Genomic DNA, 27,856 nt, shown 5'->3' with positions numbered 1-27,856 from the left:
CAGGTTCCCCCTTTCTACATTTGCTCTGAATATGGTAACATGTAATGTTCGTGAGCTTTCTCCCACAAGCCCCTGGACTGGGGCAAGCCTGGGTACAAATCCCAGTTCTGTCACTTACTAGCTGAGTGGCGCTGAGTCACCACTCTACCCTGCTTTGCTTCAGTTTCTTCAGGAGTTAAGAAGGGCATGTGACACCTAACATATTAGAGAGGGTGGCTGTGAGGATTAATTGTAAAGGCCCCACTACAGTACCCAGAATATAACATAATCTCCCTAGACATTCCTTTTCCCTGCTTGGGTCTGGGTTGCTTACCAGCATTAGGTGCCCACTACATGTGCAAGAAAACTAGCTGTTACTTAATTGTATAGAAGATGAAGATATGCCATTTTATTACATCAGTAGCTAAATACAGGAGTTATCAGAACCCAGCAGGATTAAGTGATGTCTATGTCTTGTGCACTAACCTTTAGTGCCAATTCTGCGGCTAGCCTTAACTGTGGGTCACGATACACCCTATGTAAGAAGCTGCACCAGTGGCCTCACTCACACCATATACTCTGCAGAACGGTATTAATACCCCTCTACATAGCTGAGCCCTAAGAGCAATATCTAGCCTCCCATCAGTTGGCAACTGCTAAGAGTTGGAATAGAGGCAAAATAGGAAATATTAACCAAATTTAAAGAGATTTTTTCTAAAATACTTTAATTCTCCCAAATCACGACAGCCTTCTAGGCAAAGCCAGCAGCTCAACTTGCATTTAAAAATGAAAGTAATTGGGGATCCCTGGGTGGCGCAGTGGTTTGGCGCCTGCCTTTGGCCCAGGGCGCGATCCTGGAGACCCAGGATCGAATCCCACATTGGGCTCCCGGTGCATGGAGCCTGCTTCTCCCTCTGCCTGTGTCTCTGCCTCTCTCTCTCTCTCTCTCTCTGTGTGACTATCATAAATTAAAAAAAAAAATAAAAAAATAAAAAAAAATGAAAGTAATTGGCCTTAATTGCTTTTAGTTAAGTTTCCGATCTCACAAAGGCCTCATTTATGAATTTAGATTTGGGAAGGTCCACACATACCTAAGACCTGCTTCTCCAAAAGGCACTTGGAACCTACCCAAATCTTCCAAAAGGGGAAATAGCTATGCTTCCCATTGCTCTGTCCAAGTGCCTACCCCCACAGCTACATCTTTATACACAAACACCTTCGGCCCTCATCAGTAGGTGCTATATTCAAATATCTGGAGTCATGTGCAATGTACCAAGTTTTAAGACAATTATAGTCAAATTAGTAATGGTTGAGGGTTCTATTAAGCCTCCTGTCCACCCCTGGACAAGGTCTGTGGCCCCCACAGAAGAGTAAGTAGCCAGGAGGAAGCAAAAGGCACCTGCCCCTAAAACACCAGGAGGTGGAAGGGAGAGAGGGAGGCAGGATGGAGTAAAAGAAGAACAGAAAGAGAGGGTAAAGCAGACTGGACTTCCAAGAAGCTACAATGTGCTTCCTTCTCAAACAATCTAAAATATGGTTCTCCTGATGGCATATTAAGATACAAGACCAGAAATCCCCACAGCTGGGGCAATAAGGGAGAGGCTCTAGAAAAGAAACCTTTTCACGCAAGTAACACAGGTTCTATCTCCCTGTTGAAGGTACTGAACAACTTTACTAATATGCCGAACCAATTGTCCCTGTGAGTCCCACAAGATCAGAAACTGTTACTTAACTTTGCAAACCCAGCTGAAAGGGAAGCGGGCACTAAGGGATGCACATTATACCCATACCCTCTCATTTAATCCCCAGAATGACTCCATAAATAGGAGTTCTTTCTCCTTTTACAGAAGACACACCCGGGACCTAGCAAGGTTAAATAGCTCATTAAGGGTTAAACAGTTTGAACCTGGACATGAACCAGGGACATCTGATTCCCAGCCTCAAATCTGTTCTAGATCAATACACCTTCACCTGCTCATGGGAGGTAACCAATAAATATTACATTTAACGGCAAACCTATACCCAGAAGCCAAGCCGACCGCCTAGGGCCGACGGGCTCTCCCGGCCCTAGCAGAGGTGCTTGCGCTGAAGCCAGCCCCGCTGGGCTCCAGGCTTTGTTCCTCTCTCCCCACCGGGAGAGGCAAGCTGTGTCTTCCTCAGAATCACCTGGGCAAGATTTTAGATCTCTGTGGTTCAAAGATATTCACCGTGTGTTCTGACATTTCTCATGCGGTGCTTCAAAAGCCTTGGCTTCTGGCGGCACAGCGGGCACCATTCCCTGCTGGTGTCGGACACCTTTCCTCAGCCACTTCTGTGACACTGCTACGCAGCAGGAAGCCAGAGGGTCTGCCTTCTGAGCTCAGATGGATTTTGCATCTTTCTGTGTGTGTAAGTCAGGCCCCGGCCGACAGTCCTGTGAATCCACAGGATTCCACTTCCTTGGAATTCCACAGAAATAAGAGGGTTTCGTTCTGAATTAAGATCCTGTTCTCCCTGCACCTTCCCGAAGCTCTCCTCCCGCAGCAACAAACACCAGAGCTGCCTCTAGCAGGTAACGCGCCGACAGCTCTGCCGTTGCACGTTTTGACAGACTACTAGCTATTTGCTCCTGCTCGTGTTGCACCAGCTGCACTACCGACAGACAACACGGCGGGGTTGACGGCAGCTGGCATTTCCCGCCCCCGCTGCGCAAGACACCTTTCTAGGCATTTCATGTGTTAACCCGCATGGTCCTCGCAGCGACCCTATGGCGTGAGCACTACCAATATGAAGAAACGGAAGCTTAGGGAGGCCAAACAGAGCTCCCAAATATCCCACAGACTTTTCTGAGAGGGAAGACCCGAACTCAGGCTGCCCGGCTGGCTCCAGAGCTCACCCTGCTGTACCACCACCCTGTGCTGTCTGCCAGTCTTGCTGTAAGGCCAGTGGTGAAACCATGAATATCTCTCACTCTTGTGTGAGCACAGCACAAATTTTATATTGGCTTATGTGTGATTTCACTTGCCAGGAACACTGGGCGAATGCAGGAATGTGCTGAGTTGACCTGAGCGAAGAAGGAAATACCAAACACGCACACACCCCTCTCAAACATCCCCATGTTACCTCAGTTCACACATTATGGGACACATCCACCCAGTGTCACAGCTTTGTCTCAAATTTCAGACCCCCTTCCTTGTACCACTTCACAGAAACTTCCGAGCTGTAACTCTTCCAATGTTCCCGTGGGCTGAACTGTGTCACCCCAGAGTTCTTAAGTTGAAGCTCTAAGCCCTAAGCCCCACCATGATTATATTTGAAAATATATGGAGGCAATTCAGGTTAAATGAGGTTAGAAGAGTGGGGTACTGTTCCGATATGACTGGTGTTCTTATAAGAAGAGAAAGGGACACTGAGAATAAACAGGCACAGAGGAAAGACTCAGTGAGGACAGAAGGGATATTCCAACCCTGAGACACTTTGATCTTCAGCTGCCAGCCTCCAGCACTGTGAGAGAGAAATTTGTTTTGTAAGGTGCCTACTATATGGTATTTTGTTATGGAAGTTCACCCAATACACCAACACTGACTTCCAAGTAAACTTCACGTCTTTTTCAAGATAAAATACCATATTCATTATAGTCTTTATGTATTTCTTAACTACTTATACTTAACAGCACAGTATAAAACTGTGCTGTTCTTATTAGGTTCCCATCTCTTTTTTAATGCCGCTGATGCTTTTGACTGTTGTGCCCTGACTGATTTTTCTCATAAATCCTAGGTTGTATTGTGTTGTTGTACAATTTCGCACAGTGTGGCAATTTTTAACAATGTGTGTGTCACGCTACAGCACAACTGACTGTACTGCCACTAAGCGAATCATGATTTATAGATCCTAAAGGTAAAGCATGAAACATAATGTTCCCATAGCCTTCTTCGGGCCCTATGATGAGGCAGGTTTCATAAAGAAATCTCAAGAAGGGCACACACCAAGCTGAGATACACAGTATGCATGTATATCTGTGTGAGCACATGTATAGAATATAATCTTATATAAGTAGTAAAATCTAAAATATTTATTTCTGGGTGGTAGGCTTTGGAGTATTTTTTCCCCAAACTTTTGGAACATTATGTGTACCTCTGCACATACTCTATAAATCAAAGTTGATTGTAATGATTTTCATGATTTTGTTCTAAATCAGAAATAAATTTTAAAATAGATCAAACAAAGAAATGGTATATAGATTCAAAAATGGCAGACAAGAATTAAGAACACAGGGCTTAATAAATTCAATTATTCCTCTATATACTCTAGTTCTCTTCATCTCCATCCAACTCCATGTTGAATAAAATTCTTGGAAAAATTATCAACAGAGCTTTGCGGAACTTAGGATTTAAAGAAAACTAATCAGCAGTACCTAATCTGTAGCCAGCTTGACCAAAGTTTGGCCTCTGATATTTTTAGCAAAAATCTGCTTTCTTTAATTAGCCAGTACACATGAATGAGAGGCCTCACCATATGCCATCAAGGACTGTGAGAGGCTTGATCTAAGTAGAAAACCTGAGTTCACATGCCACAGATGGCAGGGGTGGAGTAGAAAGAGGGAAAAGGTTTCAAAAGCTAACTTGAGGCAAAAGAGCAGACTGTCTCATAACACAGTTCATCAATCTTCAGAATTTTTGTAGGGGAAGTGATACCATCTTCAGAATACTAACAACTTCAAGAGGGCCTGATTGAGTTAAATGAAACTGCACAGCATCGAGGCACCACGTGCCAGGAATATTAGAGACAGGCATTACAGAACTGTTCTAATGGTTCTGTTTTATGGCAGTACTTTGCGCAATGGATGACTGTGTCTTGTGCTCTAAGACCACAGTCTCTTTCCTGAAACTTACAGAAACTATTCTAATGCTTCTGTTATATAACAATACTCTGTGCAATGGATGACTGTGCCTTATGCTAAAGACCATATTCTCTTTCCTGAAACTCTTGAAAGAACTGCTAATAGTACGGTAATCCCAAAGCAGGGTTTAGCAAACTACAGCTCGCTTGCCAAATCCAGCCTGCCATCTGTTTTTGTACAACCCATGAGTTAAGAATAGTTTTTAAATTTTTAAATGGTTGAAAAAAATTTAAAGAATGCTTCATAACATATGACAATGATAAATTCAAACTTTGGCATTCATTAATAAAGTTTTATTGGAACACAACCACATATATTTGCTTTGTCTATGGCTGTTTTTGTGCTACAACAGTGGAGTTATAATTGCGACAAGGTTTGTGTCTAGCCACTGACAGGAAAAGTCTGCTGATCCCTCTCTCTTCCTCTGCCTCTCCCCTCGCTCATGCTCTCTCTACCAAAAGTTAATTAATTTTTTAAAAAACTAAGAGGTTGTATGATTATGATTATGGCTTTTATGATTTTATGATTAATTTCTTTCCAGACTCATGATCAGCATCAACTCATTGCTAATCATGTATCATAGTACTGAAAACATGAAGATGCCATTTTTCTACAAGATAATATTTTCTTACTCTCTCCTTCAAAAACTGCATCTGTCTTCAGCGGAACTTTGGTAGTAACTTTGGTAGTAAATAATGATCATGTCATGATCTGAAGGTGAAAATAATCAAAACTGAATTTTCTCTTTGGCAAAAGTTTGCCCTTGGCCACAGTGTGGAGTATATAGAAGATATGACAGCAGTGTACAAATATTCAGTCAGTTTTCTTTTGCAAACCAGTGATGGGGTTATGACAACTTGTTGAATATATTCAGCATACAAATTTCCTCAGATTAAAGAATGATTTGAAAATAAAGGGATATGAGACTCTGCTTGTTCTCCGCACAGCCTGTTCTCTTTTCCGCCTCAATCATTAGGCTTCACTTTCTTACTGAGGTCACAAGACAGCACTGCTGACTTGTCCAAGTAAAAAGCTACAAAATAAAAAAGCAGTGACTGAATGATAGCCTGAGGACAACTGGTTAGACTCCTCGTTTCTCACTGCTGAGTTCAGTGGAATCACAAATTAGGATCATGGGGCTTCATTGCAGAAATAAAGTCACAATATCAAAAGGTTCCCAGATTTTGGTCAGTCTGCTGCCTCTGAACAGAAGCATCCAAATATGGCAGCATCTAAGGGTAGTTTTAATCAGCCTCAACTCTAAAATGAAATTCCTAAAGAAAAGACAATTTTGGGTCAGCATTTTACAAGGTTCCATATGAGTAAATGCCAATCCATGTAAATTAGTACTAATCTATAAAGAGTAATATTCCTTGCCCTATATCTTCAGGTTATGATATGGGAGATTTATCTGTTCAGTCAAGTGGAGATTGCTTAAATGAAAGCCATATATAATATTTACTCCCAGGCAGGTGCTATTAAACGCACTGCACAATATTTAAAAATGATGAATGCACATCGGGCACAAAGTAGAGGGAAGCCATTCATTCTGAAAACTTATCTCTGCCCCTTCCTGTTTCATCCTGCGGATATTTTTTTATTGCAGATATTATTTACTTTCCTATTATCCTGATGCAACTGTTGGAGGGGGAGAGGCAAAACTTCAGCAGCTTCAAAGCATGTTCCCCCAGTTAAATGGCTCCCATTTAGAAACTGTTCCTCTGAAAATTTATCACAGGGTATCTCGTTTTTATAAATTCTTTACTCCCTCTTGAAAATCTCTATTTCAGTTGCCAGTAAAGATTTACATGATTTTGGAAGAACTATTCATCAAAACTAATACAGCGGTGAATGACTGACATCAAGCACGAAGGGGGGGAAAAAGCATGTCAATGTTTCAACATATTACTTGTTGAACAACTTCTACTCAGTTCATCTGCATTAAATGGGTGCGCCAGAAGTTGGACATGCCAGCAGATGGTTACAAGCATTGTTTGGCATGCATATTGCTGCCATTCCACACTGCTTAAAGATGAAACACCATTCATTCCCCTGAAGAGACTCTTTTCTAAAACCGTGATTTAGATAGAACAGAAAACCTACAGAAACTGTACATTTGGGCCTTAGACCTTCAAGTCCCAAATCTGTGTTGTCTTGCTTGCTAATTTGATTTTTAGTATTTTTGAACAGCAGTCATCTCTTTTCAGAGATTTAATGCTTCTTAACCATGAATGTGTGTGTTGTAAGTACTACGGGTATTTCTTTTAAGACATCCATGTCCAGACCTCCCTTAGTCACCACACTAAATCATCCATCCCAGGGTGGAGCCTGGGTATGTATATTTTCAAAAGCTTACCAGGTGATTATGCAGTGCACCCCTGGTTAAGAACAACTACTCCAGATCATTTTTTATACTGATGAGCAAATAACTATGACATACAAACGTGCCTATGATGACCAATATAATTCTGCTTTATTCCTCATAGCTTTATCTAAATGTTCCCTTTTGCCACCCTATTCCTTCCTCTGAATCTCTTTCTTTGGATATAGTCTTGGAGCTTTCCATAGTTTGATAATTTTCCTAGACAAATTTTAGGCTAAGTCAGTGTGTAATAGTCACTCTTCATTTGGAGAGGCAGAGTGCCAACTTAGATCAGCAAATCCTTCCAAAACAATGCCACTATAACTTACGGTCATTTAACCAATATTTATTCAGCAGTATATATGTGGTGGTAAAGGCTAAGAACACAAGAAAAACAAAATGTGGTTCTTGCGCCCTCACAGAGCAAGTATTCTGTAATTAGGGTAAAAATATACGGACAAGTTAAGAAAAGTTAAATAACCACATAAGAAAGCATGTGATTCCATATTAAATTACTAGTACTTACAATGAGGACTCTAAAAATTTGAAAAAAGTAGTGTTCATTCCAGACATTCAACAGTCATGCCACGTTTCTGAGAGGGCCTAGGGTTTGAAGAATTACCCAGGTAGGGGAGAGATGGGCAGGGCAGAGGGTAGAGGTGTCCATGTTAGGAACACAGCATAAACCAAGGCAGGAATGAACAAAGAAAGTATGGACAGTGAAAAGACAACCTTCTGGTAGGAAGAGGTCATTGATACCAAATGCATGAAGGCCAGAATCTAGCAAACAGGCTAAGGGGACTAATAATTTATCCTATAGTTGCAGAAGAATCATCGAGGTTTACAAGCAGCAGAATATGAAGATTGTACCATTTTAGGAAGTTTTTTGTAGCAAAATATATATGAATGGGATAAATAATGAGAGCTATGAGAGCAATTAAGATCTGTGCCACAGCAGTGGCTTTACAAAGAACTAATGGAACTCGGTAAATGACTGGTTTGAGCTGCTAGTCTGTAACAGAATGGAGGCATGCCAACAACAGAAGGGAATTCAGCAGGGGAAGCAAGTCAGAGTTGCCTGTTGGGAGAGAGCAAAACGATGCCTCAGAAGAAACTTCTTCATGGGACAAATGACTTCAAAAGACTTTGGCAAGAGGAAATAACTTCTGCAAAGAGGATGGAAGGTAAAGTGGGGGGAAATAAGAGGCTAAAGACTGAATTTGGAGAAGAAGCCCAATCTAAAAAATGTAAAAATACAGAATAACCAATACAACAGAAGCCCTTGGAAGGGCAGGAGAATCTAGTGGCAATCCAGAGGTTAAGGAATAAGGGAGATCCACCCACAGTGGATCTTTCTCCTCTAATCTGTAGTTATTGACTGTCCATACCAATTGTTTAGCACCCACACCTGTCTGTTGTATGATACCACTGATGTACACAGTCAGATATTTCTCATATCTCCTTGACACTATTATAATAAACTTCTTAAGGAAAGAGATCATAATCGATACTTCAGGTACCATCTCTCTCCTGGCCCCAGTTGTACCTTCACATTACCATGCCTTTAGCAACCATTTAGAAATATTTTTAAGGGCAGCCCAGGTGGTTCATTGGTGTAGCGCTGCCTTCAGCCCAGGGCGTGATCTTGGAGAGCTGGGATCGAGTCCCGTGTCGGGCTTCCTGCATGGAGCCTGCTTCTCCCTCTGCCTGTGTCTCTGCGCCCCCCCCCCCTCTCTGTTTCTCTCATGAATAAATAAATAAAATCTTTAAAAAAATATTTTTAACTGATTATAAGTGTGCAGATAAAGGCCAGCTGAACTCAGGGACAAGACATAGATACTGATATAGTGTTGAGCCTTACTATTCCAAGTGTGGTCTGTGGACTGGTGGCTTCACCTAAGAACTTGTTAAAAATGCCACCTCAGTTGCCATTTCACACCGATTGAATGACAATCTGCATTTTAACAAGATCCAGTGACCAATTCCTCTACCTACTGGTATGTAAACTGGTATAGACTCAGTATAGTACAGAAAGGGCTAGCACTGATACCAAAGTTGTTAGTTGGAGGAGGGGAAGACACACATGAGTTTCAGCATGTGGTTCCTATGCCAAGACCCAGCTTCACCCCTGCTCAGACCTGGAGTCCAATGAAGGAGCCCAGGTCCTTTGCATATACAGTGGGCCAAGGCCAGGAAGCAATTCCACCTTTTGATCTGGAGCCCAGATGCATAAATCCTTCTTCCATAAACTGCCACCAAGTTCAATTATAGGAAGGGCTTTTCAGATTGTATCTACTGCATTGTTTTTCAGGTTTTATAAATATTCTGACCTCCTCAAGATCCTGGTTGTGCTCCCCATATTTATTCAGCCCTACGAATTTATATTATTCTGCCTCTCACTCATGTTTCCCAGAACATTCGGTTTCCCTCTAAGGTTTAGACTGCAACTGCTAAAATACTTTTTTGGCATAATTGAAAGCTAAACCTGAAAATGCAACAGAAACAGAAACAGAAAGAGCCAGCAACAAAAGGAGCAACATCGACAGCCCTATTGTTCAAATGACCAGGTGTCAGGAAAAAGCTCCCGAAGGACAGAGCTGTTAGACAAAGACACACTCATATCCCAAAGGATGAAGACCAAGTGGACCAATGAGCTCAAGGCACAGCATCTTCTCTTTGTTGAAAATGTGCTCAATGCTTCAGCATTTCTTTTTCCAACTTTCCTATAGGTTAGTGTATTGAGTGTCACTATTTCAAAATAGCACTGTGCTAGTTCTCTGTGAGTCTTTTAGTTTTAACAGCTTTATTGATATATAATTTATACACGATAAAGTTCACATTTCAGAAATGGAAGAGATCTTTATTCCATCCCCCACCTTAAAGGAATGCTTCATTAAATTCAACCATGGAATATAATATAGTTATTTCTTAAATCTTCAGGAATATGGGGCATCATCATGACTCTCTGATAATACATCTAACATCTCAGCTTTTACCAGTGGAAAGAACATCTTGACAAAGTCCCCTCTATTAAAATTCAAACCATTAAGTCATGACTTTTAGTGCCATATTTCAGAGGTGGCTGGCTGGCATCACTGCAGGCCCCGGTAATCTGCCTACTTTGTAGGAACTCCATGAGAACGTGAACTTCACTTACTGAATCCAAAGTGGAAATCACAAATCCTTACAAACTACTATTCCCCCAATTTTTTGTGGACTATTTTTCTACCGGGTGGCATGCTTTTTTAGGGGCTGCTGGAGCCTGCAAGAAACTTTTATTTTTAACCTCGGGGATAGGATGAGTACTTAAGCAGTTTTTTTCTTTCAGAAAGAAAAATAGCAACTTACATGCTCTCGCAGAACTTCCTCAGTGTGCTTGGCTTCTCCTGGTTGCATCTTTGTCGAAACCAGCGTTGAATGCTGCGAACGTCCCAGTCCAGCTGCTTGGAGAGGCCTTCCAGTCTCTTTTCATCAGGATGCTATGAAACAAGGTACCAGCAAAATCATTTTCATCTTCACTATAAACACACCTGCCTTTGTCTAAATTGAGATTTTCTTCCCCCTATACTGACTACTTGCTACTACTGAGCACCTAGTCCTTCCACTAGTAGCATGAACATAAATAACCACTTAGGACAGAAAAAAATCACTCATTAGGAAACACCACTGAAAAATACGAATCTTGTTCTGATGCTTGCACTTCCTATCAGCAACAGAGATGCAATGAAACAGCCAACTGGCTGGGTCAGCTCCATTAGCCTTTAAGGAAGGAGTTAGGTTAAGGTGAATTTGTGAAGAGGCATCTTTCAAAGTTTTTACTTTCTCAGGAAAAAAAAAAATGCTATACCCAATTATCTCAGGGTAAGTTAGGAGAGACAAAAGCATGGAATAATCTCAAGAGACCTCACTTTAGCCTACAGCACCAATTCTATTATAAAACATGTGTTCTCAAAAAAAACAAACAAGCATGTGTTCTCTTCGTTCCTCTTCTCTCTCTGCTCTGCTGTTCACACATTCCTCTTCTATCCCCCTTCTTGGCTATTCCTTTTGACTAGATGCCCATCAAATCTTTCCAATAACTATGCATGACTTTAAGACACAAACGTGGTGAACAGGGAAGAGACCCTACTTATGTTTCGCCATAGGATGATACTTTTCTCTTTTCTCTCACTCATTTCTATAACACTATGAAGTGCCAACCAGGTTCAATTCCTCGCTCTAATGACCTCTGAGCCTTGGTTCTCTCATCTGTTAGGGCTTTTTATCCACCTAAAGAGGACTGTGGTGAAGACCAAATGTAAAAAATTGGTCTAAGACTTAGTAAGTGTTCATTTCTCCCTTTTCTTATCTCTACTCTCTGATATGTTAGGGACCATCCTGCCCACAATTATGTGAGCATGTCCTGCCACACAACAAACTAAGCTGAGTTAGTTCTATTCCTTTATTAATGCATCTTTCCTTTATTGTTAACGAGATGTTAGTGATCAGAGGAAATAACCAAAAATGGGGTAAGGGAAGGCAGGCTGACCAGCTTCAAGTTACGAAGGTGGGATGTACATATGACACGTTTTCAAAGAATCTCAAGTAACTGAAGATGTCAGATACACAGGGGATGCAGCAAGTGGCCTCAGTGTTGTGACTGAGGTCATAAAACATGCTAAGCTTGTGTCTGTAAAAGTCCTTTGCCCACTTTCAGTGAGATGTGTACTGTAACGTGTTTTTGTTTTCAGTAGTCATGACACCATCTACCATCTACACTCTCCTTTTGTATCTATCTTAATTAAAAAATAGGGAAGACAAAAATTCACATCCTACTATACACCTTGGCTATACCATTTTCCTAGAGGAATTAATCATTAAATTCAATTTGTTTTCTCAGCTTATTGAATAGGTAAAGCATTCACATGGTTCACAAATTAAAACAAAAAAAGTTTTACCTTCCCATTTTATTCCTACTATGCTCTGTCTTCCTACCAGCTAATCAGTTATTAAATCAGTTTATTTTCCAGAGTTATTTTATGCAAATATAAGTAAATTTGAACATGTATTCTTATATCACTTTGCCAAACAAATGGTTGCACACTACATGTATTACTCTGAACTTTGAGCTTTTTACTTTACTATGTATTTTGGAATACCTCCATATTAAAATATAAAGAATGCCCTCCTTCTTTTGTAGAATTGTCAGGATATACTATAATTTACTTATCCACTCTCCAGTTAATGGGCATTTAAGTACCTTCTAGACTTCCACTACTATAAACAATGCTGTAATAAATCATCTTGTCATAGAGCATTTTATACAGGCAGACATAGAGATAAATTCCTGGAAGCAAATGTAGATCAAAGGCCTATGCATTCACAACCTTAGATATTGAAAAATTACCTTCACTAATGATTTTACCAATTTATACTTACACAAACAAGAGTGTGCATTTCCCAGTGCCTCACCATGATCAGATTTCTCAACTTTTTCCCAGTCTGATAATAGTGTCTCAGTATAATAGTGTCTGATAATAGTGTCTCAGTATATTTTTTAACTTGATTTCTTTTTTTGAAAGAGGAAAAACCATTTTCTTTTTTTTTTCTTTTTTTTTTTTTTTAATTTTTATTTATTTATGATAGTCACAGAGAGAGAGAGAGAGAGAGGCAGAGACACAGGCAGAGGGAGAAGCAGGCTCCATGCACCGGGAGCCCGACGTGGGATTCGATCCCGGGTCTCCAGGATCGCGCCCTGGGCCAAAGGCAGGCGCCAAACCGCTGCGCCACCCAGGGATCCCGAAAAACCATTTTCTACTTCCTTTTAATGAACAATCTTTTCATATCGATTGCACATTTTTTCCTTTGTCTGTACCATAGCATAGGTTGCATAATTTGTACCAATGTCTTTGTGTTTTAGAATTTGCCATGGGTTTTCTGCTTGTTTTTTCTTGAAGTTTTTAAAAAGCATATATGAACTTCTCAGTTTTTTCTGTTATAACTTCTGAATTTGGGGTCATAAGAAAAATTTTCCCTACTCCAAATGTTTGAGAAATTAATGTAGGGTGAACTACCATGTTTACCCAATTTGTCTTTTGTATTCTTCAAAATTACCTACTTATCTTGCACATCCTTGTTACATTTATCCCTAGGAATATTATCTTTTCTGGTTTTGTTCGTGGTAACTTTTCACTTGATTCTTTTACTTTTCCAAGTATGCAGTCATATTATAACATGTAACGAGAATGTAAGCTCTACAAACAAAGGAGATTTTTAGTATCTTTTTTCACCTAAAATATAGTAAGGACTCAGTGAATTCAAACAGCAATAGCTTCACCTCCTCATTTCTAATTTTTATGCCTTTCTTTCTCTTATCTATTCACTATTTCTGTGTAAAACTGAGCACAATGCAGAGTAGTGATTATAAGCATCTCCATTTGTTCCAGACTTGAGTGAGAATACCACTGTTTCTCATTAAGCAACAGGCCAGATTTGGAGCTGACACACAAATGTGTTTATCGTGTTAAGAAAAAGGTAACTTGGTTTTAATCACAATAATGGTAGATTTCAGCATCCATGCAGATGATTACATACTTTTTCTCTTTTGATCTATTATGATGATGTATCATATACATTTTTGTAATACTGAATATAGGGAAGGCCTTGCATCCCTAGAATAAATCCTCTCTGGTGATGATAAATAATTCTTTACTGTGCTGCTAAGTTCTGTTTACTAATTTTTATTTGGGATTTTTTTCATTGATATTAGTAAGTTCGGTTTCTAGTCTTATTTTTTGGGTTTAATCTGTCAGACTTTATTGTTAATTAATGTTTTATTGCTACATAAAAAGAGAATTTGAATGACTTTCTTAATTATCTATGCTTTAATATAGTTTAAAATAGCATTGGGATTATCTGCTCTTTAAGAGTATGTTAGAATTTTTCTTTTGAGAACATCTGAGCCTGCTACCTTTTTGCAGTTTAGCTCTTTGATTTTGATCTTTATATATACATGCAGACAAACATATATATATGGGGGGGCATGGAGGGAGAGAGAGATAGTTGGTAAATTTTATTTTCCTAGAATAATTTGCATTTTACCCAAGTTTTTATATTTATTTATCTTACATTTTATTTGCCACATTAACAGAAATATATCCTTTTTATTTTCCTCCATTTCTGTGATGTTATAATGCTGCTAATTATTATGTTGTAAATTTATGCTTATTTTTTATTGGATTAGCTGACTTTCTGTAAAAAAAATTAAACAGATATTTTTGAATTGATCTTCAATTCTATAGTTTAAACACAATTTCTGCATTTATTGTTAACTTTTGCCTTCTGCCTGCCTTCATTTTGTTTTGTTGTTCTTTTTCTAAAGTTTAGAGTTTAGAGTTAGAATAGCAAACTCTATTCATCTGAGCACTGCTTTGGCAGTACAAATGAGTGAGGCTTTCATGATCTCTGTTACCAAATATTCTGAAATTCTATTTTTTATCCAAGAACGGATTAAGATTAGGAAAGCAAGAGATTTTCTGTTTTCTGATTTCTAATGTTAAGTTGTGCCTATTTTTAAAATTAGTGTTGTATTTATAATAAAGGTCAATTTTTGTAAATATTTAGCAGGTACTTCTAAAGAAAGTATGGTCTCTACATTCAGAATATAAGGTTCTAAATGTACCACTTAGATCTCCCTCATTAATTATGCCTCTTAGAATTTCTATCTTCTGTTTTACATTTTGTTCACTTAATCTGTCATGACTGAGAGGTAAATTAAAATCTCCTGCTATTAAGTTATTTCTTCTTTCATTCTTTTTTATGAGTATATGGATACACTGACATTCAATGCATATTAGTCATAACCACTTTATCTTTTTTATGAATTGTATCCTTTGGCAAGAAAAAGCCAATTTTTCATTTCACTTAATACTTTTTGGCCTGGCTTCCACTTTTATGTAAAAATAAAAATCCTACTTTATTATTTGTATTTGTCTATATACTTTTACTCATCCTTTTATTTTCAATATTTGTAATTACTTTATCTGAAGGTGTCTCTATCAGCTATGTGACCTAAATCTGTATTAGTTTTTATTAGATGATTCAAGCCCATTTACGTATATTGATATAACTGATAAGTTTGCTTACAGTTCTGTCACATGAATTGTTATGCTGTTTTAATTTTAAAAAAAATTTAATCTTGGCAAGCAAATATGGCTTATTTTCCTTCCTTTTTATGGGTAATTTTTGTTCTAGTGGTTTTCCATAACTGTAATTATGTTTGTTTTCAATCAATAATTCCATATGAGCAATATTCAAAATTAGTATGTTTCCTCTTCCTCCCACTTAATACTAGATGATAATTTTATCTCTTTTACAGTTTACTCTTTTATCGTTTAATATGCTTGTACTTCTATTACCCAATTTGGCTGCTTAAACTGATTGGTTTTGACTCTCACCTCCTAGAGATTATGCAATCACTGAATTTATTCTACCTCCTGCCTTCCTTCCCCTCCCCATCTCAAATACTGTTAGTTGTATCACTTCTACAATGTGAGAACATAGAATATTTACATTCTGTTGTCATCCTAATCCTCACATTTAACGGTTTAAATGTATTCAAACCTTAATGACACTCCAGCAACATCTTCATTGGCTGAAATCAATGATTATAATAGTTTTTCAAAAAGGACTCAGGAGAACAATTCCCCCATTTTTGCATGTTCAAATCTGTTTGTCTTTAACTGTTACAGAACAAAAACAATTTGCCTAAATATAAAATTCTTAGTTCACATTTTCCTTAAAAATGTTGGAAATAGTGACGCCTGGGTAGCTCAGCAGTTGAACATCTGCCTTAGGCTCAGGGTGTGATCCTGGGATCCAGGATTGAGTCCCACATCGGGCTTCTTGCAGGGAGCCTGCTTCTCCTTCTGCCTGTGTCTCTGCCTCTCTCTCTCTCTCTCATGAATAAATAAATAAGATCTTTTTAAAAAAATGTTGGAAATGTTTCTACAAAGAAGACTAAATTCATGCTGATATTTTTTCCTAAAGAAATGATTAGAAAAAAAAAAAAAAAGAAATGATTAGATATTTTTGGTTGTCTGCTCAAAGAATTCTTTTAATTTTCAAGTCCAGTAATGAAAGCTTCTTGGGTCAATTTTTACTATATTTTCATTAACATATTAAAATAAATCTCTTGGTACGCCTGGGTGGCTCAGCAGTTGGGCATCTGCCTTTGGCACAGGGTGTGATCCCAGGAGTTCTGGGATCAAGTCCCACATTGGGCTCCCTGCATGGAGCCTGCTTCTCCCTCTGCCTCTGTCTCTGCCTCTCTCTGTGTGTCTCTCATGAATAAATAAATTTTACTTTAAAAATAATAAATAAATAAACAAACAAATAAATAAATAAATCTCCATTTATTTTAGAAAATTTTCTTGAATCATATCTTTCAATATTTATTCTACTTTACTTTTCCTTGAGGGATTCTAATAAGGCAGATGTTGGATCTGCTTGAGCTATATATCTAATTATTTTTAGCTCTTTTTTGTTTCATTTAATTCAGTTTTATTATTTCCATCTCCCGCACTCCTTGCTGAATCTTCGGCAATGTCTAGTATTTCCTGTGTTCTTTCCGATTTTGTCTTCATTTCTGTGCAAGTGTTAGTACATTTTCCTGACCCTCCCAGCTCACACTGCATCTTTCTCTGTTGACCAACTATTTTTTCTTAGAGTTTTTGCAGTCTTCCTTCACAGAGTTATTGCTTTTTTAGTGGTTTGTGGTTTTTTTTTTTTTAAGATTTATCTATTTATTTGAGAGAGTGTATGAGTGGGGGGAGGGACAGAGGGAGATGGGGAGTGAGAATCAATCTCAATCAGACTCCTCGCTGAGTACAGAGCCTACTCAGGGTTTGATCCCATGACACTGAGATCATGATGTGAGCCAAAATTGAGTCAGGCACCCAACTGAGTGAGCCACTTAGGCACTTCTATTTTTTTTTTTAAATTTATACTAAATTTTTTTTTATTTACTTACTTTTAAAGATTTTATTTATTTATTCATGAGAGACAGAGAAAGAGGCAGAGACATAGGCAGAGGGAGAAAAAGGCTCCCTGTGGAGAGCCTGATGTGGGACTCTCTGTCCTAGGACTCTGGGATCACGACCTGAGCCACAAGCAGACGCTAAACCACTGAGCCACCCAGGTGCCCCTAGTAAAATATTTAATCACAATTTTCATTTGCCCTGTGGCCTCATTTTTCTAGTGACAATTTCTGTTAATAAACATTGCTTTACATTCTTTTTTTGTCTTTGATGCTGTGTGTTCCTTATTATTCATCATTGAGTGAACTGATTTCTTTGACCAGCTCCTGGTAGTATGTGGAGCAGGGTGAGTGCTCTTGCAGTTCAGCTGCCACAGAGATAGACTGTCTCCTGAAAATGTGCCATCCATATAGTTTTCTGTGTACTTATTCCAGTTATCTGAATTAAACTGAGTCCAGGAGGACATTTGCTGGCCTTGCTCCTATACCTAGTGTTACAAACAGTGGTTAGGGCTTTTGTCTCCCTCTCATTCAAGAGTTGTGTTTTTGCTGGCTTTAGTGACAGCTACCCCCACTGGGCCCTCCATTCACACTTCTTGTTCTTTACTTCCTCCTACTTGGCTTCTGCCCAACCCTCAACTATTCTTTGTTAGCCTTTATATACATTTTGAAATTTAGAGGTATGTATCTACTAGTTTACCAAAAATAAAATTTGGGTGATTTTCTTTCTTCTTTGTGTGTTTTTTAATTGTTTTGCATTTTTTAATTGTTTTCCTTAGTTTATTTTCTTTTTTAAGATTTCCGAGGTGACTGGGTCAGTTAAGGACCAGACTCTTGATTTCAGCTAGGGTCATGATCTCAGGGTCCTGGGATTGAGCCCCCTGTTGGGACGGTCCCTTGCCACTTCCTCCACTTGTGTTTTTTCTCTCTCTCTCCCTGCTGCTGCTCTCTCTCTAAAATAAATAAATCTTAAAAAAAAAAAAAAAAAAAGATTTCCAAGGAAAGAAATGAACAATGCTATATAGACATTTTTATTCCAGAAATACCTAGGTTGATTTTAATATTCATAACAAATACTGGAAGGGAAAAGGAAAGTAAAAAGGAAAGAAAGAGATGGGCATAAGAGGATAGTAAGAGAGAACAAATTACAGGAAATTTGCCTATAATTTTAAAAATACAGAGTAACATACCAAAAGTGGATGATGATATGATTTCTCTGGATCATAAAATCTGGTCTCACAGCTGACATATATATTTTTCCCTCAGTGGCTCAAGAATTGATTTGATTAGAAAAGTGAAGCTGTGGGGATTATACATATGTGCCAATAATATGGCAGGACAATTCCCAAAATGTAAATAAACATACTTAAGTAAACAACTCTACACACAAATTTATTTATACCAAGTATACAGAAAAATAGACAGACATTACCTCAAAAAGAAAGACTGTTAACACAAAGGGATGCAAATTCATCAGATAATTACATAGATGAGAATTACAGAGTCAGGGCTAAAGATAAAGAGATCCACATTCAGAAAGGTCCATGCTTTGGGGTTTCAAGCTCTATGGCTGCTATCCAAATTCTTAATAATTTTGTCATGGAATCGGTATTTTGTATATTAAGTCCAATGAGACAGAAGAACATGTGTCAGGGGCTCAGTCTTGGCTCACACACAGTCAGTCCTACCACTCCCCCTAGACAAGTTCTGGGGAACTTATTTCTCTGTCCCGACTCCCTGAGCTCCTGAAGCCTCCTCCCCATTCCCACTCTGTCTAGTAACTACTGCTGCCTCAGGTGCAAGCATGGAAAACACTAGAGTCAGGTGTGTGTACCCCACAGTGTCTCAGTATGGGACATGGAGGCAGCCACCTGCACCCTAGGCTGGGTATTGTATTTGATGGGTGAATCAATGGGGACGAGCCTCTTGCTTACCCCAATCCAGGTACCAAGTATGTCCTGATGTAGAGATTGCAATACCCTTGGGAGTTAATTGTCCACTGTGGGTTAGGGCAATAGGCTCATGGAAAGGGAAGAAACCTGTCTCAATTTCTCCACCTCTGGCCAGAGAAGGGCAGGCATGTCAGCCTAGTGACTGGCAAGAGACAGTACTCAGCAGGTGGTGGGCTCTGTGTACACAAAGTCAGAGGACTGGGTCCCAGGTACCCGTGAGGTTCTGTACTTGCTTTTCCTAAGTATCCCCATGCCTGAGGGAGCAAGACATTGAATAGCAAATACCAAAATACCTTGACCTTGACAAGTCAAGAAAAAGAACCTATGGAAGAAAAGAAAAAGCTTTATATTTTTATGCCTTGAAGGGTATTTTTTTTCATACTTTTTAAAAAGGAGACCCTGCATTTTCATTCTGCACTGACTCCACAAATTATGTAGCCAATCCTATATATACAGAGCAGATTTTAAGGGTTTTGAGAGTGCATCCCTACACATTTGAAAGATGATAACCATGCCCTACTCCAAAGGTGATCTGGAACCACAGTCAAGGCCAGGTTGGTGGATGATCACTCAAACACATACAAATACTCTGAGACTCTCCAAGTCCTGCTACTCCTATTCTGGTCAACTGACCTGTTACTTTCTTATATCATAAATAACACTGGACAACTATAAAGAATTCAAGGAAATAATGTTCCAACTTTTGCTACATTTATATTTAACACATGAGGCTTCTCCTCTAATCATGTAAAAATGTCCAGTGAATCACCTTGGAAACTAAGAGAATATGATTAAAATTAGCTAGAAGCAAATATTCTCTAGAGCTGTCAACCTGAGTGCAAAATCCTTTTATTATCTTTATGGGGCAAATTTCTCCAGTAACCATAATAAACATAAGGCAAGGGAATAAAATGTCCACTGCAGAGTTTCTAAAGGGAGACATAACATTTGGGTAGAAAACTCATTTCATTATGCATTTTGAGTAGTTCACAAGGTGAATACAAATATATTATAATCTCATTTTTAAAAAACCTGATAACTTCTTACCCTTCTGCTGTTTCAGAGGGAAAGAAGTGTTTCTCACAGTAAATTGGTATGTTAAATGAAAATACAAGTTTTTTCTTAATATTTTCTCCCTTAAGTACTGTATTGTGCCCCTTCAGGTTAAAACTTTGTAATTTAAAATCTTCCTATAATACTAGCAGAAGAGCTTTTTGTAAAATCTCATACATTCTTCTCTTCTTCCTAGCAGCGGTATAAAAAAATACCTAGTGTTTTCTTCTACCACTCCAGGAAAAATACCATTTGGTGGGGGGGAATCTTAGAGAATCTTAACAGAAATAAAGATGATAAAATAAACAAAAATGTTTGAATATTTGAATTAACAGGTTTCAGACAAGAAACAAGGAATGCAAATGGTTAACAATACAAATACCAGAACAGGAATAAAACTTAATACTGTCAAATCACATTTTAGAAGCCTGAGTAATTGTCCCAGAAAAATGAAAAAGGGGAAATGAATCATTTAATATACAGACAACAACACTTCTCCTAGAATGTTACACTTTTCCTGGTCTTCTTTCTTATCCACACCAGAGGACAAGATAGAGAAACGTGTAAGAAGATACTTGGATGCTATGATGTGCTTCCTCATGGCCTGAGATGGAGGGTTTGTGGCTTCCATCTTTCTCCTCCCTTTTTATTTTTTTTTTAAGATTTTATTTATTTATTCATGAGAGACACAGAAAGAGGCAGAGACATAGGCAGAGGGAGAAGTAGGCTCCCTGTGGGGAGCCCAATGTGGAACTCGATCCCAGGACCCTGGGATCATGACCTGAGCCAAACGCAGATGCTCAACCACTAAGTCACCAACCTTAGTCCCAACCCTTCTTTGTTCTTAAGTGTTATCTATCAGCTGAGGAGCAACTATCTGCACCCTGCCCTGCTCTGCTCCCCCAGATCCTACTTTGGACTTTAACTCACCACAACGATTATCTCTTTTCCTATTTTCTCTACAGTGAATCTGTGACTTAAAACTCTCCAGACCCTTGTCCTTCATTCTTTCATGTTGCAACTCTGCTGTTCTTCAATTGTTCCCTCTTTTGTTTACATCTGCCTATGAACCATAACCGCAGAAACAGAAAGACAATGCTATAAGCAAATGGGCACTTTTTCTCACACCTGCAGGTGTACCACATTTTATTGCACTTCATTTATTGCTCTTTGCAAATCACTGCATTTTTTACATATTGAAAGTGTGTGGCAACCCTGCATCGAATAAGTCTATCATTGCCATTTTTTTTTTTAATGGCATTTGCTCATTATGTGTTTCTGTCTCATGGTTTGGTAACTCTTCAATATTTCCAGCCTTTTGATTAGTATTATATTTGAATTGCTGCCATCTCTTGATAACACCTTAATGGATAAGAAGTTGCTTCTTATGAATGAACAAAGAAAGTGGTTTCTTAAGATGAAATTTCCCCTTGGTGAGATGCTGCAAAGATTACTGAAATGACAAGAAAAGATTTAGAATATTACGTAAACTTAGTTGATAAAGCAGCGGTGGGGCCTGAGAGGATAGATTCCACTTTTGAAAGAAAGGTAAAATGGCATCAAACAGCATTGCTACTCATGCTATCCATGCTACAGAGAAATTTTTCACAAAGGAAGAGTCAACCAACGCAGCAAACTTTATTACTGTCTTATTTTAGGAAGTTGCCACAATCACCCCAAACTTCAGCAACCACCACCCTGATCACTCAGCAACCGTCAACATGCAGACAAGAACTTCTACCAACAAAAACATTACAACTTGCTGAAAGCTCAGATGATGGTTGGCATTTTTTTAGCAATAAAATATTTTTAAATTAAAGTATCTACATTTTTTTTAGACATAATGCTATTGAACCCTTAACAGACTACTGTACAGTGTAAGCATGACTTTTATATGTACTGGGAAACCAAAAAATTCATTTGCCTCACCTTATTGTAATATTTGCATTATTGCAGTGGTCTCAGACCAAACCCACAATATTTCTATGGTGCGTCTGTACATTAATTATATTCCTCAGGTCTACCTTGTCATCTCCGCAAAATCCTATCCAACTGTTATATATGCTGTTTCATGTCATGTGAGAGTAAGAGAGGCACAGAATTAGATGAATCAGTATCTAATCTAGACTGTTCTTTACAGACAAGCATCTAAAATCAATGTTAGAGTAAACAAACAGGTCTCAAACATGCCCACTATTATTCAGCTTCTACCCAGCTTCTTTCAAGCATGAGGATGGGCAATTAGTTCTCAAACTCAGGAGAGAAGGGATCAAATACAGATTAAGAATGGTGGTCATGATAATTCAAACCATACAAAAAGATAATCATACCTTCGTAATTGCAGTGAAGACCTTTTCCAGAATGGCATTTGGCTGGGCAATTTGTGGTCCATTGGCCTGGATGTTGAGGGCTATGGCACATGGTTTGGCTACAAATCTTTAAAAAAAAAAAAAAAAAAGAAAGAAAGAAAAAGGTCAGAGGAAGTCATTCTTTCTATAACTGCTCTTAATGTCACCAATTAACTACATATTACTCAACTGTCCCAACAAAGTGCTGAGCGAACATACGTTGGTCACTGTAAAGCCAGTTTAACTTTCTTTCTTTTAGTCCTCCAGCAGTAACAGTAAAAAAGAAATCCTTTTATAACATTTAAATCTCCTGATCCTTAAGTTCTCATAAGACTGAACAGGTAAAAAGACTACGAAATCACATATGTGACAGAAGTGAAACAGATAAAAATCATTTTAAATGATTTGTTTTTCTTACTAACATCCGGCTAACAATTGTCATTGCTCATGTATTTTTGCTGTGAAAAAGTATTTGTGAGAAAGTATTTACTAACCATCTGATTATACATGGAAAATGTACCTTTGATCACCTCTACATCATAAAATTGGCCATTTTTGTCTCTATAATCAAAGCACACTATATTCAGCCCCAATTCCTTATGGCTTCTCAAAATTCCTGCTTTATGGTTATTCGTGTCTTTCTCATACAGAGTAATGAACGATGTCAGACAGTATGATGTCCCAGACAAGTTGAAAAGTCTGCAATAATTACAAACATCTGCCACACTGTTTTATCCTAAGCAAATGACTATGTCAAGAAGAATGCAAAGACATAACTTCATTTCTGGTCATGTTTGATATGTGAATGAGGCACTGAAGGAATAGGAGAGGGAGGGCATGGGGCGCCAAAGGTATGGTGACATCTCTAAAGCTTTTTTTTTAAGTACTTATAACCTTAAGAGCTGTTTTAGACTAAATGTTCAAGAAATAAGGTTTTGTGATTGTTTCTCTTCAGTAATGACATCTAACATTTATTTTTTATTTAAATTCAATTTGCCAACGTATAGTATGACACCTAGGGCTCATCCCATCAAGTGCCCTCCTCAGTGCCTGTCACCCAGTTACCCATCCCCTCACCCTCCCACCCTCTAACATTTTCTACTAATACAGTATAATATAATATCCGATGAAAGCATTACCCAAATTAATTTAATGTTGGCCAAAGGCAACAACTGATAAATGTACAAAACAGATCAGGAAGCCTCTTTAATATTAGTTGATGAGATTAAAGGATAGTAGACAAAGGAATTTTTTTAAGTGGGACTAATGAAGTTTACATATATTCACCACATAATACCCTATTGGATCCTATTTCAAGTTAAAGAGAAGACATTTATTCAAACAGGAAAATGGAGTGCTGTACATGCAAGCCTAAACCAGGAAAGAAATATACAGAAAATGTGATTTTAATAACCGTTTCATTGCAAAAAAAAAAAAAAAAAAAAAACCTGTTTCACTGGGCTCTCTGAGACAAAGTTAGGAAGAAGGACTAACCACCCCTCCTCAGTATGTAAGTGTTCTAGAATCTGAAGTTTTCCCCAAACTTGCGTTCTCAGTTCTTTTTAATGTAAAGTGTTCTAAGATATATTACCTATTCCCCCACCTTCTTAAAGAGAAATGTAATCTTTTTCATTCTGGGTCTTTACTATGAATAATCATGAAACTATGGCCAGAACTAGTGGGGGGGGGGGGGGGGGGGTGAAGTATGATGGGTAATGCCCATGGAAGAGAGTCCAGAACTTGTTTTCTTTTCTTTTTTTTTTTTTTTTTTTTTAGATTTTATTTATTCATGAGAGAGAGAGAGAGAGAGAGAGAGGCGCAGAGGGAGAAGCAGGCTCCATGTAGGGAGCCCAACACGGGACTTGATGCTGGGTCTCCAGGATCAGGCCCTGGGCTAAACCGCTAAGCCACCAGGGCTGCCCTAGAACTTGTTTTCTTGACAAAGTTTCCTGCTTTGTGGTTTTTTGCCTCCTCTTTGATAGAAGTGTGAAAAGATACATTACAAGGTCCAGCAAGAGTGGGGAAAAAAGGTAAAATAGCAAGATTAAATTGGTATAAGGGCCAACATCAATTCATCATGGGTTGCCTTTATCTTCCCTGCTGGATTTCTCCCCAGCCTTCTCTCTTCTTCCCCATCCCCACAACTTCTAAAACAATGTTCAAATTTCCTTTCTGAATTTGCCATCATCCTTGTAATATCCTTCTATTCTAGTACATGGTCTTTTTTCTATCTTCTAAAGAGTTAAGAGTCTAAATGCAGAGGATGATAGTTTCACCTCTGCATACACCATGACAACGCCTAGGCTTACACATAAGGAGGTTAAGAAACATGATCAACTGGTTATCTTTAGTAAATACGTCTTCATTGTTGCTACCACTGTTTTGAGTGCTGTTTACAAGTTAACAGACCTTCTCTGTGGGCAAGCAGTAAGAGAGTCAAGAAATTCAGTCAACAGAATTTATTCAAAAGCCACTTCTTCACCGTTGCTATCATCCTGCAGTAACTCAGAAAACACATTCCAAAAGGTTTTTTAATATCTATTATGCAATACAATGCCTTACACATTTCTCTTCTTCTTAAGCTTCAAACCACTTCTTAAAAACTCTTCTCTAAATTTCAAGAACAAATGCAACAGCATCTTGAAAAAGGCATATTCCATGATCACCAAGCTTATCAAATTTTGGTAATCAAAATTATCAAGTAAATATGTTGCTCTGTAAACCGATTTTTAAAGTGAATTCCAAAGGATAGGGTGGAAATAATCTCTACCACTATCTGGCTGTGCCATCGTAGCTGCAGAAATCTCTCTGTGCCTCAATCTACCCATATACATGGAAATTTAATAATAGCTATTATTATAATAATAATATAAATTGCATGTACAAATACACATATATGTTAAAACATGATGTCACATGGTTTCTTTGTCCAAAACTTTTGATGTGCGACATCTGTATGGTTTCAGATCATATAGTATTTACACATCGTGACTTCTCTGGGCCCAGAGAAGCTTCAGCTACACTGTGCCATACCGTGTCTACCCAACACATTCTAACAGTACCAAGCAAACAAGCACAGAAACCTAAACAGGCAATTGAAAAAGACAAGGGTCATCAGATAGAGTAATCACTTGCCTCAGTTGAAGCTACACACATGGTACTGGTGTTAGCTCTATTACCCCTCACTAGGCGTTTCCATTTCAATTTATCTAGTATGCACAGCCAGACACTTAATTTCCAAGATTTAAAAAACTTCACAAGATAGGCAGAAAACATCTAATTTGAAGTCTCAAATAAGAGAAGATATGTTTTTTTATTTTCCTAACAGTATCCCTAATTATATGAAAATACAAAAATTTTATTTGTGCTTATTCTCCAATTTGTGAATCAAAAAAAAAAAAAAAGAATTTGTGAATCACTCCTGGGCATTTTGTTTTTTCAGAGACAGTATTAAACACCAAATGAAACCCATGACACAACTACTGTCATTTTGTTACCTGGTGCTATAGTCCATTAGAGAAAAGGTGGATTTTTTTTCTTCAATGCTTGCTCTAACAGAAATAAGTTCACCGAAGCTGTCTTTCACAGGTTTGTAGCGACACAGAGATAGATGGGGAACAGGGGGAGGGGGCCTACCTCCAAATACAATAGTTAAAAGGAAACATGTACTTCCAAATTTTGATGATTACCTTTACCAGGAAATGCTCACCTAATTACTTTTTTATCAAAGGTAGCAACACTGCCTTCACAAGATCAAACATTCATAAAGTCCTTTCATGTAGTAGAACATATGTGCAAGGAAACATAATAAGGATGTGAGCTTTGAAAAATACTATTCTCAATTTAAAAGAGAAAATACCTAAGACATTTCTACTTTTTAATTCCATTTAACATGTATTTGTATTTTTTTATTTTTTTATTTTTTTAGATTTATTTATTCACGAAAGAGACACAGAGAGAAAGGCAGAGGGAGAAGCAGGCTCCCCCTCTCTGATGCAGGACTCGATCCCAGGACCCTGGGATCACGACCTGAGCCAAAGGCAGACACTCAACTGGTAAGCCACCCAGGCATCCCTATATTTGTATTTTAAACATGAATTAAACATCTTTGCACAGAGCACCAAAGTAAGCTCTGGGCTGGGATGTGGATAAAGGTACAACAAAACACAAAGTGATCACTGTACTCAAAATGTTTATAATATGTTAAAGGAAATTAATTTTAAAAATAAATACATGTTTAGAGGGTAAATATTAGTTCCAATCACTTAATACCATGTACTCTTCAGGGGGGAACATGGCCAGAAACTTTCAGTTCTTTCCAACTCTAGCATTTCCTGCACTTTTCAAAATAGTTGTAAGACTACAGTGGAGTATACAGAAACCTACACATGATATGAATGCATAGAATTAAATCACACACACACACACACACACACACACATGCACGCACAAATGAGCATAAGTACATCTGGAGAAATCTGAATAAGTTCAGCAGATTTTATAACTGTAAACATCCTGGTTGTAATATTATACTATAATTTTGTAAAATTTACTATTGGAGGAAACTGGATAAAGAGTACATGAACTTTCAGTGTATTACTTCTTATAATTGCATGTGAATTTGTAACAATCTCAAGGAAGATTTCAATTAAAAAATAATTAGAAAAATTCTGTTTTTGCAGTATGGAGCTCCTCAAAAAGTTAAAAATAGAACTACTCTATGACCCAGTAATTACACTACCGGGTATTTACCCAAAGAATATAAAAATACTAATTCAAAGGTATACATGCACCCCAATGTTTATAGAAGAACTATCTATAATAGCCAAATTATGGAAACAGCCCAAGTATCCATCAAGTAATGAATGGATAAAGAAGATGTGGTATATTTACACAATAGAATATTCCTCAGCCATAAAAAAGAATGAAATCTTGCTATTTGCAACAATAAGGATGGAGCTAGAAACAGCATAATGCTAAGTGAAACAAGCTAGTCAGAGAAATACAAATACCACACGATTTCACTCATATGTGGAATTCAAGAAACAAAATAAATAATCAAAGTAATAAAAGAGAGAGAGAGGCAAGCCAAGGAAACAGACCCTTAATTATAGAGAACACACTGATGGTTACCAGGAGGGAGGTGGTTGGGGATACGTATGGATGAAATAGGAGGTGAGGATTAAGGAGGACACTTGCTGTGATGTGTGAATGGGATGTACAGAAGTGCTGAATCATTATACTGTACACCTGAAACTAATAGAACAC

The 27,856-nt window shown here is 38.1% G+C and overlaps 1 protein-coding gene across 2 annotated transcripts in view; it reads right to left on the bottom strand.

Moving 5' to 3' along the window:
• The window catches only part of CERS6 (ceramide synthase 6), a 302,521-nt gene that overhangs the window by 186,730 nt on the left and 87,935 nt on the right, over positions 1-27,856 (bottom strand). For both annotated transcript variants that reach the window (XM_038584736.1, XM_038584737.1), the window contains exons 2-3: positions 22,571-22,676; positions 10,569-10,699 (exon numbers count right to left, since the gene is read on the bottom strand). In XM_038584736.1, the coding sequence (XP_038440664.1) occupies positions 10,569-10,699; positions 22,571-22,676 (237 nt within the window). The remainder of the gene's footprint in view (positions 1-10,568; positions 10,700-22,570; positions 22,677-27,856) is intronic.

This window comes from Canis lupus, chromosome 36 (genome assembly GCF_011100685.1).
Source record: "Canis lupus familiaris isolate Mischka breed German Shepherd chromosome 36, alternate assembly UU_Cfam_GSD_1.0, whole genome shotgun sequence".
Lineage (NCBI taxonomy): Eukaryota > Metazoa > Chordata > Mammalia > Carnivora > Canidae > Canis > Canis lupus.
The sequence above is the reverse complement of the archived record's forward strand: the minus strand, read 5'-3'. Positions and strand labels throughout refer to the sequence as shown.